The sequence below is a fragment of the Lepus europaeus genome, chromosome 4 (assembly GCF_033115175.1).
Source record: "Lepus europaeus isolate LE1 chromosome 4, mLepTim1.pri, whole genome shotgun sequence".
Classification (NCBI taxonomy): Eukaryota; Metazoa; Chordata; class Mammalia; order Lagomorpha; family Leporidae; genus Lepus; species Lepus europaeus.
Genome location: NC_084830.1, coordinates 93,179,533 through 93,196,279, shown reverse-complemented (window position 1 = coordinate 93,196,279; position 16,747 = coordinate 93,179,533). Strand labels below are relative to the sequence as shown.

The window sequence follows — 16,747 nt, the reverse complement described above, 5'->3', positions numbered from 1 at the left end:
TCTCCATGTAGGATCTCTGTCCTCAATGATTTGTATTATGAGAGTTAACTGTAAAACTAGTTGTCAAACAGTTGTGTGTGTGTGTGTGTTTGTGCAAATTGTTGAAATCTTTACTTAGTATGGAGTTGGTCTTCTATGTACAAAGTTAATTGAAAATGGATCTTAATGGAGAACATGACTGGCAAAGGATAACGTAGAGGAGGAGGGGTGGGAATGTGAGTGGGAGGGCAGGTACGGTGGGAAGAATAACTATATTCCTAATGTTGTATTTATGAAATTTGTATTATTTAAAAAATAAATTTAAAAAATGGAAAAAAAATCACTGTGTCCAGTTTGTTTTGACATATGTACAAAAGCAATTCAATGGAGGACTTTCTATATGATGCCAGAGTAATGCTATAGCCTTAAGCAGAAAAGTGAATATTGGTCTAAGTTTCACCCTTCACACAAATTAGCTCAAAATAGACAACAAATTTAAATATAAGAGAAATCTTTGAATCTAAGGCCAAAGTTCTTTGACTTTGCATAAGACGGGCAATTCATCAAAGAAAATTTGATAAGCTAGACTTGATAAAAGACTACAAAATTGTGTACTATAGAGAATGAAAAGATAAGAAATAGGCTGGCAGGAAATATTTGCAAGACACATAAGCAATAAAGACTATCTGAAATGCATGAAGAGTTCCAAAAATCCAACAATAAAAATAAACAGTTCAAATATGAAATAAGCAAAATTAATGACTATATACTGAAGAGGATATGTAGATGACAAATCTGTATATGAAAAATTGCTCAACCTCATGAATTAGTATAGAAATGCATATTAAATTCACATAAGGGGACTGACATTGTGATACAGAGGGTTAAGCCCTCTCCTGGGATGCCAGCATCCATATGCGCACCAGTTCGAGCCCTGGCTGCTCCATTTCTGATCCATCTCTCTGCAAAGTGCCTAGGAAAGCAATGGAAAATGGTTCCAGTTTGTGGACCCCTGCCATCCATGTGAGAAACAAGGATGGTTTTCCAGGTTCCTGACTTTGGCCTGGCCCAGCCCTGGCAAGTGTGTCCATTCAAGGATTGAACTCATGTATAGAAGTTCTCTCTCTCTCTCTCTCTCCATCTTTCCCTCTCTTTCTGTAACTTTGCCTTTAAAATAAATAAATCTTTAAAACAAGTCATAAGCTACTACTATGTACTTACCAAAATTGCAAAAATTTTAAAAAAGCATAAATTGTTGACAAGAATACACAGAAATAAAATTATCCATTGCTGATAGGGCAGTAGCATAATACATTTACTTGGGAAGAGTTTAGAAATCTTGTTAAAAATTTAAACGTGTTGCGGCAGGTGTTTGGGACAGTGGTTAAGATTCTCTCTCGGCCGGCGCCGTGGCTCAACAGGCTAATCCTCCGCCTTGCAGCGCCGGCACACCGGGTTCTAGTCCCGGTCGGGGCACCGATCCTGTCCCGGTTGCCCCTCTTCCAGGCCAGCTCTCTGCTGTGGCCAGGGAGGGCAGTGGAGGATGGCCCAAGTGCTTGGGCCCTGCACCCCATGGGAGACCAGGATAAGCCCCTGGCTCCTGCCACCGGAACAGCGCGGTGCGCCGGCCGCAGCACCGGCGGCCATTGGAGGGTGAACCAATGGCAAAAGGAAGACCTTTCTCTCTGTCTCTCTCTCTCACTGTCCACTCTGCCTGTCAAAAAAAAAAAAAAAAAAAAAAAGATCCTCTCTAGGATGCCCACACCCTGTGCTAGCGTGTCTGTGTTCCAGTCTTGGCTTTGTTCCCAAATACAGCCTCCTGCTTATGTAAACACTTAGATGCAGGAAGTAAGGGGTTAAGTGTTGGAGTCCCTGCCACTCACATGAGAAAACCAAACAGAGTCCCATGCTTTTGGCTTTGGGATAGCTCCTGTGAGCAGTTAGGAATGTGTGTGTGTGTGTGTGTTACCTTACAAATAAAATGAAAATAAATAAATATTTTTTTTAAAAAATGTTAAAATTCAACCAGCATATAACCTATTAATTATATTCTTAAGAACTTATCTCAGAGAAATAAAAATTTAAGTTCACAAGAAAAACTACATGAATAAATCTTTACAGAAGTTTCACTAATTTGTGGTACAGTGAGTTAAGCAGCTGCTTGGAATATCCAATCCCATATCATAGTGCTGGTTTGAGTGCTAGCTGCTCCAGTTCAGATTCAAATTTCTGCTAATGCACCTGAGAGGCAGTGGATGATGGTTCAAGTACTTGGACCCTTGGAACCACGATGGGAGACCTAGATGGAGATCTTGCTTTCAGATTTCTGCCTGGCCCAGCCAAGAGCTGTGACCATTTGGGGAATTAAACCAGCTGATGGAAAATGAAAATTGCTCATTCTCTCTCTCCCCCACCACACTTCCATCATTCTGCTTTTTAAATAAATCAATCAATATTTTTTTTTCAAAAAATAATAGCCAAAAGTTTAAATTAACCCAGATGCCCTTCAATAAGTGAGTGATTAAACAAACTGTGATATGTCCATATAATGGGTAACTCCACAAGAATGAGCTTGCAGCCTGGAATAGTCTCCAGATAATTATGCTGAGTGAGAAGGCCTAACTCAAAAGGCTGCGAGCTGCATGATTCTATTTTCACAACATTCTTGAAATGACAAAATTACAGAAATGGAGGAACAGATTGGTGGTTGTCAGGGTTTGAGGAGGTGAGGAGAATGGAGGAGGTGAGAATGGTAGGAAAATGGGGTGTGATTTTAAAAAGGGCAACGCAAGGGTCCTTGCAGTAACAAAATGTTCTGTATCTTGACAATATCAATGTCAATATCTTGGCTGTGATATGTTAAAGATTGTCTAGAAAGATGCTGGGGAAAGCTGGATAAAATACAAATGGAATTTCTTGATTATTTTTTGTTACCAAATATGAATCTATGATTATCTCAAAATAAAATTTAATTAAAATAAATCAATTACATTGACATGAAAGAATAACAAACAACAAGCTCAGATTAGTAGCAAGTATGTCAGAGTTGAGAGCAACCAAGAAGGAAGAGAAATCAGCGCAGCCTTTGAGCATATTTCTAATGTTTACTTCTTCACTTGAGTAGTAAGTATAAGGACTTGTGTCATATCTTTCTTGTGTCTTTTTTGTATTTCTGGAAAAAGATACACGGTGGCAATGAAAACATTACTGATTAGGATAAAAAAGATTCTGTTCTTGGAGTTGGCATTTTTTCTAGCAATTAAGACTCCCATGCTCCATATCAAAGTACCTGGATTTGATACCCACCACCAGTCTTGACACCATTTTCCTGCTAATGCGGTCTGTGAGCCAGTGGTGATAATCAAGCAGTTGGATCCCTGCCACCCACAGGGCACCTGGATCAAATTCCCAGCTCCTTGCTTCTGCCTCAGCCCAGACCTAGTTATGGAAGGCATTTGGGCGTATGAACCAGTGAATGAGGACTCTATCTCTCTGTGTCTGCCTGCTTCTGTTTCTCTGCCTCATTAATAAATAAATAAAAATTGAATAGATCCTACTCTTATATGAGATCGTATTTCTTGTGTATCTGAATTTTACAATATATGCTAAGTTAACATGTTGCTGAGGTTTTCTGAGACCACGGCTGACAGATTTCCAGTGGTGCGGAGTGGGCACCCCACGAGGCCCAAGGTGAACTTATTAGACAGTGACCTCCCTGACTCAACAAGGAGCCTCCAGCATCTAACTGTTCCCCTCACAGCCTCCACTGTCCAATTTCCTGTATCACCAACAGCTTTACTTCCTGTCACAACAGCTACTCATTACCATAGACTGTGGCTTTACTTAAAATAGTTTGGAAATACCTAATCCACACCCTAAAGCAAAATTCCTCTCTCTGCTGTCCTTTAATGTCTTCATTGTGACTTCACACGGACGCCTAAGACCTCTGCTTCCTTCCTGTTGGTCAACACCCTCTTAGTTTTCTGCCCTTCCCTTCTCAGCCGAGACTCCAAATTCCATTACCTCTACCACTTTCCTCCCCAAACCCTCAACTCTTTTACATCATTGTCTTTCTGTTCAACATCCCTCCATGGTATTCTTTCACCTTCTTCCCAAGAATATCTGGAGTAAAAATAGAATGATCCAATGTCCTGGTTTGTCAGGACATTTTATCCTTGTCACTTCAGATCCTGTGTAACAACAAGAAAGAGCTCCAGGTACCTACTAGCCTTTCAAGTCACCTACTCCACCCTCTGAACATGCTTCCCCTACAAAATAGCTGCATCTTCTAACCCTCAGAGAAAACAGAAGCCATCAGACATAAATTCTTCAATTCCCCATACGCTGTGTCTTCTGTGGATAGAGATATCTATGCATATACACTCATTCTGGCCTCATCTAAACAAAGAAATACCTCTGCTCATCTCTTAAAGGCCAGTCACACCACTCACATTTTTGAATTTGCAAATCTCAATGTATATTCCTACCAAAGAGGCCTTAAAGGACCTGGTGCACTGCTCTTCTGCATCTTTTTGGTCTCCTCTTTTAGAAAAACACCTTAGAAAAACAGGCTTCTTTGCCCCATCTCCCCTGATACCTTCTTTAAAACTTTATTTGAAAGGGTATGTGTGTGTGTGTGTGTGTGTGAAAGAGAGAGAGAGAGAGAGATAGAGAGATCTTCTATCCATTGGTTCACTCCTCAAATGAACACAGTTCACTCTTCAAATGACCACAATAGCTGGGGCTGGGCCAGGTCAACTCGGGAGCCTGGACCTCTATCCAGATCTCCCATGTGAATGACAGGGAACCATGTACTTGGGTCAGCTTCTGTTACCTGACCAGGCACATTATTAGAGCAGCTTGGACTTGAAATGGTACTGGATATGGGATGCTAACATTGCAAGTGGTGGCTTAAACCACTGTCCCATGGCACAGGCAGCCTGCAACCTTCTTACTGCTTCTCCTCTTTCCCTTACTGCTTTGCTTCTCTTTCTTCTTCATAAAGAAATTTCTTGAAAAACAACAAGTCTGTGCTTATCATTGTTGTACACCATGTAGGTAATAGCCCACTTCCATTAAAGCTTTGTTTTTTTTTGAAATACATGAAACTGTTTTTGTTAAAGTCCTTATATTCAGAATCTAAAATAAATAAGCATTCCAGTCTGTATTGAAAACAACTTTCTCTGTCTTCTGACGCATTCGATCCCTTTCTGCTGGAGATGGCAGGTTCTCTGACTGTGAAGACTTTCTCCTCTGGGGTTCTCTGTTGTGTTGGACATTCTCTCAGGAAATCTCTCTACATTCCAAGGCCCATCATCACCCTCCTCTCCTCATTCAACACACAACAAACCTCCTTAGTTCTAAATGACTCGCTCATGGCCATGATTCTACAATTTAGCTTTATGCTTATAAAACAGTGATCTCAGACATTAACACTGATTTCCAATAATCATGCCAAATTTAACTTTTTGAAAACTGTACAGTCTTTCCCTATTTTCTAATTGATTTGTCTTTTTTCTTGTTGAATTGGATAATTATTCATATATTACAGATATCAAAAAATGCTTGTCAGTTACCCTGTTTCTGACTTATGAATAGAAGTCTTCTATGTAAAAGTTAGTAGTTTAAGATAGTAGTTTTTGTGCTTTCTTTGTACTTCTCTACTGCTATCATAAAAATTATATTTAATTGAAAAATAATTAAATGTGCAGTTTAAATACTAAAGTATTTTTTAATTGGAATTAATTTGGGATGTTAGGTAAAGTAAGGATGTGATTTTTTTTTCCCTGTGGATAGCCAGTTGTCCAGCACATTTTAAAAAAAAAATGTATTTATTTTATTTGAAAGTCAGAGTTACAAAGAGAGAGAAGGAGAGGCAGAGAGAGAAAGAGAGGTCTTCCATTCGCTGGTTCACTACCCAATTGGCCACAACGGCCAGAGATGTGCCGATCCGAAGCCAGGAGCCAGGAGCTTCTTCCTGGTATCCCACACAGGTGCAGGGACCCAAGGACTTGGGCCATCCTCCACTGCTTTCCCAGGCCATAGCAGAGAGCTGGATTGGAAAAGGAGCAGCCAGGACTTCAGCTAGTGCCCATATGGGATGCTGGTGCCTCAGGAGAAGGATTAACCTACTGCTCCACAGGGCCGGCCCCAAGCACATTTTTTAAAAAAAATATTTGTTTATTTATCTATTTTTTATTTATCTATTTTGAAAGTAAGAGTTTGGGGCCGGCATAGTGGGTTAACACCTGGCCTGAGGCGCCGGCATCCCATGTGGGCGCCGGTTTGAGATCTGGCTGCTCCACTTCCTATCCAGCTCTCTGCTATGGCTTGGCTCCTAGCTTCAGATCAGTGCAGCTCCGGCCATTGTGGCCAATTGGGGAGTGAACCAGCAGATGGAAGACCTCTCTCTCTCTCTCTCCCTCCCTCTCTCTCTCTCTTTCTCTGTAATTCTGACTTTCAAATAAATAAATCTTTAAAAAAAATTAAGAGCTACAAGTAGAGAGGGAGAGATCCCCAGATGGTCACAAGGGCAAGGGCTGGGCCAGGACGAAGCGAGGAGCCAGGAGCTTCACACAGGTCTTCCAGGTCAATGGCAGGGCCCAAACACTTGGGTCATCTTTCACTGCTCTCCCAGGTTATTAGCATGGATTGAAAATGGAGCTGCCAGGACACAAACTAAAGTCCATATGGGATGCTGGCATTGCAAAAGATAGCTTATACCACCATGCCACAATGTTAGCCTCAGCCCAGCACAATTTATTGAGCAGAACTAGTTTCTGTAGTCATGAGCCAAGCCACCACTTTCATATATGTGCTTTCTTCTCTGTTGGTCAATTTGTTAATCCTTGTACGAATAGCAACATACTGATAAATATTAATAGGATTACATCTGATAGATATACAAGGGGATTTTAAAAAACAAGTTTAAAATACGCTTATTCTGATGCCAAAAATTGAAATCTTTGCACATGATGGGATCTTCAAAAAGTTCATGAAAATTGCATATTGTAAAAAAAATGCATAGATTTCAAATTTTTTCAGTCTTTTGAAAATCATGGGAAGCACAAAAAGCTAAGGAAAAATAGAATTATTAATTTTGGTATGGTTACAACACTGAAAATGAACAACACTAATATTATTTCCTAAAGATGGTCATAGCCATTAACAACTATTAAATGAGGAAACTGAGCTGTGTCACTGTGACACAGTAGGTAAATCCTCTGCCTGTGTCACTGGCATCCCATATGGGCACTGGTTCAAGTCCCAGCTGCTCCTCTTCTGATCCAGTTCTCTGTTAAGGCCTGGGAAAGCAGTAGAAGATGGCTCAAGCACTTGAGCCCCTGCATTCACATGGGAGACCAGGAAGAGGCTCCTGGCTCCTGGCTCCTGGCTTCAGATCAGCCCAGTTCTGACCATTGAGGCCGTTTGGGGAGTGAACCAGCAGATGGAAGACCTTTCTCTCTTTCTCTCCCTCTCACTGTCTCTAACTCTACCTCTCAAATAAATAAAAAAAAATCTTTAAAAAAATGAGAAAACAGAGTCACAAAATCATGACAGCTAGAACATAAGGCATGTCAGTTTGCTGTAGATCAGTTGATCCTGATTTTAGCTATTGTTCTATATACTGTCTTGTTGTGGACTCCAGGTGGTAAAAACATAGTTTGGATGAGAGCTCTTCAAAAAGTATTTGTAATTACTGAGCATCTGGATGCAAGACATATTCGTAAATCAATGTCATTCAGATAGAGAGCTCTGTATTTTCCATATATCAAAAACATGAGGAAAAAAATAACCACACATGAAAATGTCTTAATAGTCTTTTTCAATGTTCTGTATGTATAAGGGCAAATAATTTCACAGGATTTCATAAATTGAAAGGTATCTTTGTATCTTAATACAATGACTGAAATAAGAATGTTAAAATTTAAAAAGATAAAATTCATGGATTTTTAGATTAAAGAAAATGATCATCATAAATAAATTATATGGTTAATATGAATAAATAATAACTCGTGTGTCAGTGCCCTCTGGGGATATTATACAGGAATATCACGAATGAATCCGCAGCATCCACAAAAGCCACATATACCCCATATAGCCCAAAACACACAGTCTTACTGATCCTGCACATTAACTCAATATTTGCTTCTTAAGAAAACTGTTTTGAAATTAAAAGTGTATAAAGTATCCAGATTTAAATAATCTCTAAAGAAAGGAAATTATCTCTAAAATTTTTTGTTGATTTAAATTATTTATTTGAAAGGCAGATACACACACAGGGGTGGGGGCGGAGAGAGACAAAGCCAGAGATCTTCCATCCACTGTTTCGCTCCTCAAAAATACCCATGACAACAATGGCTGGGCCAGGTCTGAGCCAGGAGCTAGGAACTCAATCTGAGTCTCCCATGTCAGGGTCCTGAGCACTGCTGCCTCTAGAATGTGCATTAGCAGGAATTCGTAAGAGGAGGCAGGACCTGTTGAGGCGTCCCAGGCAGAGTCTTAATCACTATGCCAAATACCCTCCCCAGAAGTTATGTTTTTGAATCAAAATAGAGCCATAAAGAAAAATGTGAGACCAGACAGTGTCTGAAATCACAGGTTACAAATGTAGAGAGGATGTTTCCAGTTGTCCTAGTATTGCTGCTAAGGCCTGTGGCAGAGGAGAAAGGTGAGATTAGCACCATCTTGGAAGAGCAGAGGACCAACAGCAGATGGCACAGTCCCCTCCGAGCAGGGCTTACTGATTCCAAGAGCAAAGGTCTGCCCATACCTAGCAATGGAGAGTCAGTCTGGGAGACCCGGAAGTCTGCATTTTTGGGGTGGTGCCATGCTGGGTGTGTGTGTGGGGGTGGGGAGGACAACATGTCCTTCACATCCTTCATTCTCATTGGAAATGGAGAGACTCATTGGCTGTCATAAAACTGAGGGTGCCTTCCAGAAAGGAAGAAAGGACTCTATTTCCCTCATTGGATATCTGCTTACTCAGTGACTTGACCTGACCAATAAAAACACTGGTAAAAAGAACTAGAGAGCCATGGCACAGTTGAGAGACAAGGCATCATTGTCATAGCTGTTGGTGCACAGAGAGGTATCTCCCTCATGGTTGGGTGGCATCGGCAGAAAGTGGTGGCTTCTGCCATTTTTCAAGTCGTTCCCCTGAATTCACTGCCCTTTGGGTGCAGAAACCCCGCTGGCTGGGGCTGTGGAATAGACTAGTGGTCAGAAGAGACATGAAGTCAATGGTTTAAGCTGGGTTTCCCATGTCACAGAAGAGTAGTGCGGGAATATCGAAGTGGCCTCTGAACCAAGCACAGGGGACACCTGGAAGCTGTCCATGCACAGCGTCCTGATGACCTGAAGAGAGTGAGCCATAGCAAAAGTGAAAGGTCACACCATGGCTGGCCTCTGCAAAGCACATCTTTCCTCTTCCTACCTGGAAACATCTCCAGAACTAAACCTGGGTGACAGGATCAAGCTTGTCCATGTGTCTACCGAGGTATCTCCAACTTTATTATGGGATTGCTGTTTTTTCTTCCAGGAGAAGAATTGCCATCTTTTTACACACTTTACATTCCCTGATGAAATTGAATAGATTTGTAGATTATATATTGGGTTTTAATATATTATCTGGGTAATTTATAGTAAATGAATGCTCTATATAAGTGTAATATTTATAACAAAATCTTATGAGTTCATTAAAAATAAAAAAGCAACTCTCATATCTATGCAAAAAAGCTGTGAATGTAAGTTAATTCCTTTAATATATCATCTATTTTAATTACTATAGGTATATTATGTGTTTCATTATTTAGTATGATTAAATCCTTTTTCATTATGGTTCTTTTTCAGAATTTTCCTGGTTATTATTTCTGTGCCTCTTAACTAATTTTAATGATTTTTTATTCCAACACTATATTAAATGACAGTGATGACAATGGAAACTCTTGGGCTATTCCTTTTTTTAATGAAGACATTATATCATTTCTCTACAAGCAAGATTCTGGCTGATGAGTTCAGTATATCTATTTTATCATGTTAAATAAGTGTCTATTCAGAACTGTGTCACTTAATGAGAATTAATGTTGAATTTAACAGATTTCTCTTCAGTATCTATGAAAAGAATCATCATTTTCCTCACTAAATCCATTAATACAGTAAAATATATCAATCGCTTCCTACCATTGTATCATCCTTGAATTACAAGAATAAATACCACCAGTATTTTTAATATGCCACTGGACTCATTATAATCTATAATTACAGAATTATATTTATTATTACCTATAATTAATTATTTTTGTTCATGCAATTTTGCACAGATATGAGACAGTTTTCCCTGGGCAAGCACCTGCCCACACATTCTTACTTCAGGAAGATCTCTCCCCATATTGTATATAGGATAATAAACTTTCTATGCAACCGTGCCACAGGGTAAATTGAGTATCTGCTCTGCTCTCATCTTTGACAACATATTTTATCCCTCATATATTTTGTATCTATTTCTATTTCCTCTGGAATCAGTTCATTATATAAGTTTTTTATATAAAATTACAAGTTTATAAATATTTGTATTTAATTAAGCAAAAATACAAGCAGGAAAACTATTTCAAAACTTAAGGATAGAAAGCATCTCTGGTGTAAAGAGGCACACTGACAACATAGTAATAGAGATGTCAGGCATGTGAAAAACAAGAGAAAAGACATTGAAATAAAGTTAAAAGGAATTTAAGAGAAAAATGATAACTATAATTAAAACAGAGAAGATCCAATCAATGAATAACTCTCAAATGTTCTGCTGTCAGAAACCCTTTACTTCATTTTAACAATTATTCTTAAGCACTAAGATAATTTATTTATGTAGGGTATATATAATTGTGCTTAAAATAAAAGAAATTAAAACTTAGAATTTTCATTTGTTTATTTAAAAACTACAACTTGTAGGGGCTGGAGCTATGGCATAGCAGGTAAAGCTGCTGCCTGAGATGCCAGAATCGCCTGTGGACGCTGGCTCAAGTCCTAATTACACCACTTCCAATCCAGCTTCCTGAAATGTGCCTGGGAAAGCAGTGGAGGATGGTCCAAGTGCTTGAGCCCCTGCTCCAACCTTGGAGACAAAGATGGCTCCTGGCTCCCAGCTCCTGGCTTTAGTCTGGCATGAACAAGTAGATGGAAGTTTTCTCTCCCTTCCTGTCTCTACTTGTCTCTCTGTAACTGACTTTCAAATAAATAAAATAAATCTTAAAACAAAACAAAACAAAAAAACTACAACCTTAAGCTCATAGTATTTGCAGATAGATAGCATACAAGGGTATGTCAACAAGTTTTTGGGAAGAAATGGAATTAAAATATATATGTTTCAGTGCAGAAATTTTAAAAATTGGATATATAAGTGGTCTTCAAAAAGTTCTGAGTACCATGAGAAAACCATACATGGATTTCAAAATATTTTGCACCAAAATAAATGTATCGTTTAATTTGATTTGTTGATTAAGTTTATGAAGTACCCTTCTATTTTTATGAAAATTAACTGTATTTTCCAAAAATAAGAGTAGTGAGTAGAATAACATTGTGTTACAAATCTCAGTAATAGGATAACTGTTTTTTAATTCAGTCTCCTACAGTTGGTCTTTTGGGTTGAAGTATTCAATAAAATGTGACCTCACAAAAATAAGAGCTTGGAAAATATTGACATATTTTAAAAGCTTCTTCTGATAATTGTGAAAAATCCTTAACACTCTCCAAAAATGTGACAATTGGTAGCTTCTTTTGCCAATTGTCTTCATCACACATCTTACTAAAAAGTCATGGTTTGAGCTATACTAAGACCAATATATTCCCATTTCAGAACATTCTTAACTAAAATTGCTTTTTTGTTCTCTACAAGTGAAGAATATAGCAGTTATTTGTTGAATTTAGTGTCAATGCAATGGTATACACCAAGGCTCTTGTGGATTTATCTACCGTGGCTTTTCCACCATTAGGGTAAATGTCAATCTGGTAAAATATATATATATAAAAACATCTTGATACTATTGTGAGATTGTTTGAAGCAGAAAATCCTCTGAAAAGGTCTTAGGAACTCACCCCACAAGTGATTGACATAACATCCCTTGAGAAACACCATAGTGTATACAGCATATGGGGGTTCCCCAAAAGAATTAAATAATGAGACAAAAGAATCCTTAGAAGGGATAGACATTTAACCTAGCAATGAGTTAAGAGGTCTGCCTCCCATATCGCAGTACCTGGCCTTAACATCAGCCTCCAGAATCCAACTCCCAACACACACCTAACAGGAGGCTCCAGCAATTGGGTTCCCGCCATCCACATGCAAGACTTGGTTTGTGTCCCCAGTCCTAGCCGCATCCCCAGTCCAGTCAACTGTCATGGTAGACATTTGGGGAGTGAACCAAATTGATAGGAGCTCTCAGTTTCACTCTGACCCAATCTCTGATTCTCACGTGAAAATAATAAATATTTTTTTTAAAAAACAACTCATTAAGAAAGCTTTCGTTAAGTAAAATAGTATTTGAATATCCATAGTAAAAGAACACATAAGAATATTTGAAACCGAGACATCTTAGACAAAGAAGACTTTCATAGTATATAAAACTCATGAAAACTTAGACAATATGCCCAAAAAGCATTTAAAAACTGCTTCCTAGGAGGAAAGAGGTAAAGGTTCTTCAAGGTATTACTGGGTGCAATTATTATAGGGGAAAGATTGTTGTTTATAATCTTAGAGATAAAATGGTTCCACCTATTATACATTTTTGTGAGCTCATTCCCTTGTCCATTTCCACCTAAGTTCAAGCTTTCCACATGATAAGCCTGAAGCAGTGTGTCTGAGCCGTAAAAATCCCAACCCCTGAGCATCAAAAATACATCAAGGTAAATCAAGATTCAGTCCATCAGGCATAAGAATCTGCCTCATTCTGTGAGACTGTCTATGCAGGTGAAGCTCATTAATCAGTTGTAAAATTCATTAAGAAAACATGAAATTATAATTTTTAAAAACACAATCATAATTACCATCAATAGAAATAAAGTTCTCAAAGAAGTTATATAAGAGATTCTTTGGAAGAAAAGTATTAAATTAATACTTTTTTCCTATGAATGAAAAAAAAAAGACTCTAAGTAACAAGGCTCTGCTGAGTGTGCAAAAGACACAGAAAGAAGTGCTGCCTTCAGGATATGAAAATGAATTACAGCACCAATACCTTTGGGTTTTACGGTCAGCTGGACAGACACTTTTCTCACTCCCAGTGGACTGACTGCTTGACATTCATATTGGCCTTGATCGTGCTGGGCCGCGTGGTCAATTCTCAAAGTGCCAGAGGAAAGAACCATATGCCGGCCTTCAAGGGACAGTTGTCTCCCTGCAGTGAAGAAAAGAAATCATGGTGAAATGTATTTGTATGCTCACGTTGCTGAACCAGAATGGCATGGTTGTCCTGAGTGAAGCAGAGATCTTCCAGTACATCCCTGGGGTCAGCAAGTACTGTAATCTCCCGTCCCTATGCTACAACCCCGAAAACACAGCACTGACCTTGACCTGCCCCCAACTTCTGCCATGGTTCTGCAAGGAAATTTCACCTCTCACCAAGGCAAGGCTCAACCCCCTAAGGGGCTCCCTTCTACTCCTCCCCCCTTAGTCTTACCACAATTAGAATTTCAATTTCATATCCAACCTGATTATTAAATGGAACTTTCAAATATCTCCCTATCTTCTGCTTATCACATGAGTGCAACACTTTTGGAAAATCAATATTATTAAAATAAGCATGTGAAGTAAAGTACTGAGAGAGAAAATTGAGATTGATGCTTCTCTGAACTTCATTCTGATAATCCTCACAGGCACACCCCAGCCCATCACTGTACTTCTTCTATATGAGCTCATAGAGAGCCTCTGGATCCTCCTCAACACTTCATTCTCTGTGGCCACAGTAAGATTGTCATTCTCAACTGTTTAGATGAAAATTTGTTTCTTATTGTATGCCTTCTTATAGAAAGAAAAGATAACAACTAACCTTCACTGAGTGTGCAGGCAACTTACTGCAACTGTTCTAGATGTTTAAGCTTGAATGGATTTAAACAAGTCCCCTCCAACAACCCGTGGACAGGAAATATCATCACCCCCAGTACAGATGAAGTCTTGTAAACAGCATCTGCTTTAATTGCCTAAGGTCTCACAGCTAGTGAATTAAGGAACAAAGATGTGAATCTAGGCTGTGGGACTCCCAACTGCAAGTTCTTCCTACTACAGGCACTTCTGCAATCTCATAGACTCTCAGGAGAAAATGCTAACCAAAGAAATTCACTAACAGAGGTTTATTTTGAATGTAATCTAGTGCCTGTACTGATATGGAAGATAGAATTTCAAGTCCAGAGAAAACTGGAAAGCTCGCCTCCCTCCAACTGTCCATCTTGTTCTATATCTTTGGGGGCCTTGGAACAGCCTGGCCCCTCTGTGTGAGGGATCACAGACTGGCTCCCAGATCCTGTACCCACACATCCCCACTAAAGGAACAGCAGCTTTTTTAAAAGTATCACTTAGTATGTTGTAGCCTCATTTAGGATTCCATTTTACTCACAATTTCATCTTATAGTCAAAGAGGATGCTGTCACTTTTTAAAAATATTTAAAACTGCTGAACTTTCCAATAATTTCATTTTTAAAGATTTATTTATTTGGAATGCAGAATTACAGCAAGAAAGAAAGACATAGATCTTTATCGATTGGTTCACTCTCGTAAGGGTCCACAATAGCCAGGTCTGTCTGTGTCAGGCTGAAGCCAGGAGCCAGAAACAATCTCTGGGTCTCCAACTTGTATGGAAAAGGCCCAAGGACTCAGACCACCTTCTGCTACCTTCTGATGTGCATTAGTAGGAAGCTGGACCAGACGCAGAGCAACCTGGACTCCAACCTGCAATTTAATATAGGGCGCCAGTGTCATAAGTGACAGCATAATTCAGTGCACCACAAGACAGCCTCAGTAACTTCATTTTAAAAATCATGAAACTGAATCCCAGGAAGGATGATATCAGGAAACAATGCATTCAAATGCTGAAGCTTAACACACTGCAAAAATGATGATGGCGCCATACTTAAAGATTACCTCTGTGTGATGTTTTCATATCCATGACATCCTTATGATACTTAACTATGTATTTTAGTCTACAAAACAAGAAGGTATGTATTTCTTCCACAATCACATGCAGATGTGTGAATACCTGCTTTTTTCCAGACAATTACTGGGCGTGGACTGCCTTCTGCTTCACAAGGAAATTCCACAGCATGATCTTCCAGCACAACTTGATCCTTGGGGATGACTGTGAATTGTGGAGGAGCTAAAGAATGGAAGAGTAAAAGTGATTTTATAGCTTTTTAATGACAAGAGGAAAAATATGTTTAAATACATGCTTCAGTGAGAATTTGTCTCCAATTCATTATGACCATAGATATTAACAATGTGTAGGTGCTCGTGTAGGTTTGCACTAGCTTGCAAAGAAACCAGAAGTAGGCACATTCAGTTTGCAAAGTAGTAAGCAATAGGTAATAACAAGCAATCATTTCTCCATCTTAAGGCAGTTATTATATAGTGTCAGACAGATAATTAGACATTAGCAACCTGGGAGGGGCTGCAAGGACCTCCTCCTGGGAAGAAACCAAGCTGCTCTCCTCTGAGACTCACTCAAGACTGCTCACTCTGAGGTTTAAATTGTGATTATAGTGTGCTGATAAAATGGGAGCTCAGACAAACCACAAAACCATAGTTTATAACCACATGTGCAGAGCGCCCAAAGGTATGCAATTCCCAGGTGTCAATCTCAGATGCCAATCATGACCTTCACTACCACATCACCAATCAACACCTCTCATATGCCAGGAAGAAAGGGTGCCGCATGCTCTCTCCACTGGCCCGTTCCTCCCTTGGAATGTACTTTAAAAAACTTTGCTTTACTATCCCTGCTTTCTTCTCTCTGAATTGCAATCCCTGTCATTGAAAAAGAATCGCAGAGAGCCAGCCCTGCTGGTGACAATATGATTAATCCTCCGAGTTTCTAGTAACTGGCTGTGAGCAACATATTTAAACTGCAAATCATATTTGAATCATTAACAAATAGCTTTTCTCCAAACTCCACACACAGAATAACAATCAAACAATTTCCTCTATTAATTTCTGAAAGAAAAATTATAAGCTCCTTAAAGAGGAATGTTGTTACACATGAAATTACACTTTAGAAAAAATCACATGCAAGTCAAAATTCAGAGTTCCAAATATGTAAATATTTTATAGTTGCTTTTGTATAAATAACAAATAGCTATCAGCTGTGTCCCGTCTTCAATTTGTTCAAGGAAAATGCATAATATGTAAAAAGTACACATGTATTTCCAAATTTTTTGCACCCAAAAAATCTTTCAATTCCATCTATCCACAAACTTTGAAAAAGCATCTTACATAGTTATAGAAAGGCATTCTGTTTATGACACTTTGATAAATATGAAAAAAGTCAATGTAGCCATTGAAAAAGGGCACAATAATATGTAAATGATGACATTTTCAAAAGAACTTTCCCAGATGACTTGCAATCAGTTCTCTGAATTCCTAGATCTTTGCACAACTCACACTGATATGAAGTAACCAGGCAGGAACTTCAATAGAGATGGATGAGCTAGAATTCCTGCCAGCCCTGCATTGTAACTCTTTCCCCTTACCTGTCAGTCTAATACAGCCACGTTCCCATGATGCATCTGTATTTCA

General features: G+C 39.0%; 1 protein-coding gene across 1 annotated transcript in view; it reads right to left on the bottom strand.

Moving 5' to 3' along the window:
• PXDNL (peroxidasin like) overlaps positions 1–16,747 on the bottom strand; it is a 547,360-nt gene that overhangs the window by 121,282 nt on the left and 409,331 nt on the right. Inside the window, exons 11-12 of the mRNA XM_062189595.1 lie at positions 15,216–15,332; positions 13,203–13,361 (exon numbers count right to left, since the gene is read on the bottom strand). Of these exons, the coding sequence (XP_062045579.1) occupies positions 13,203–13,361; positions 15,216–15,332 (276 nt within the window). The remainder of the gene's footprint in view (positions 1–13,202; positions 13,362–15,215; positions 15,333–16,747) is intronic.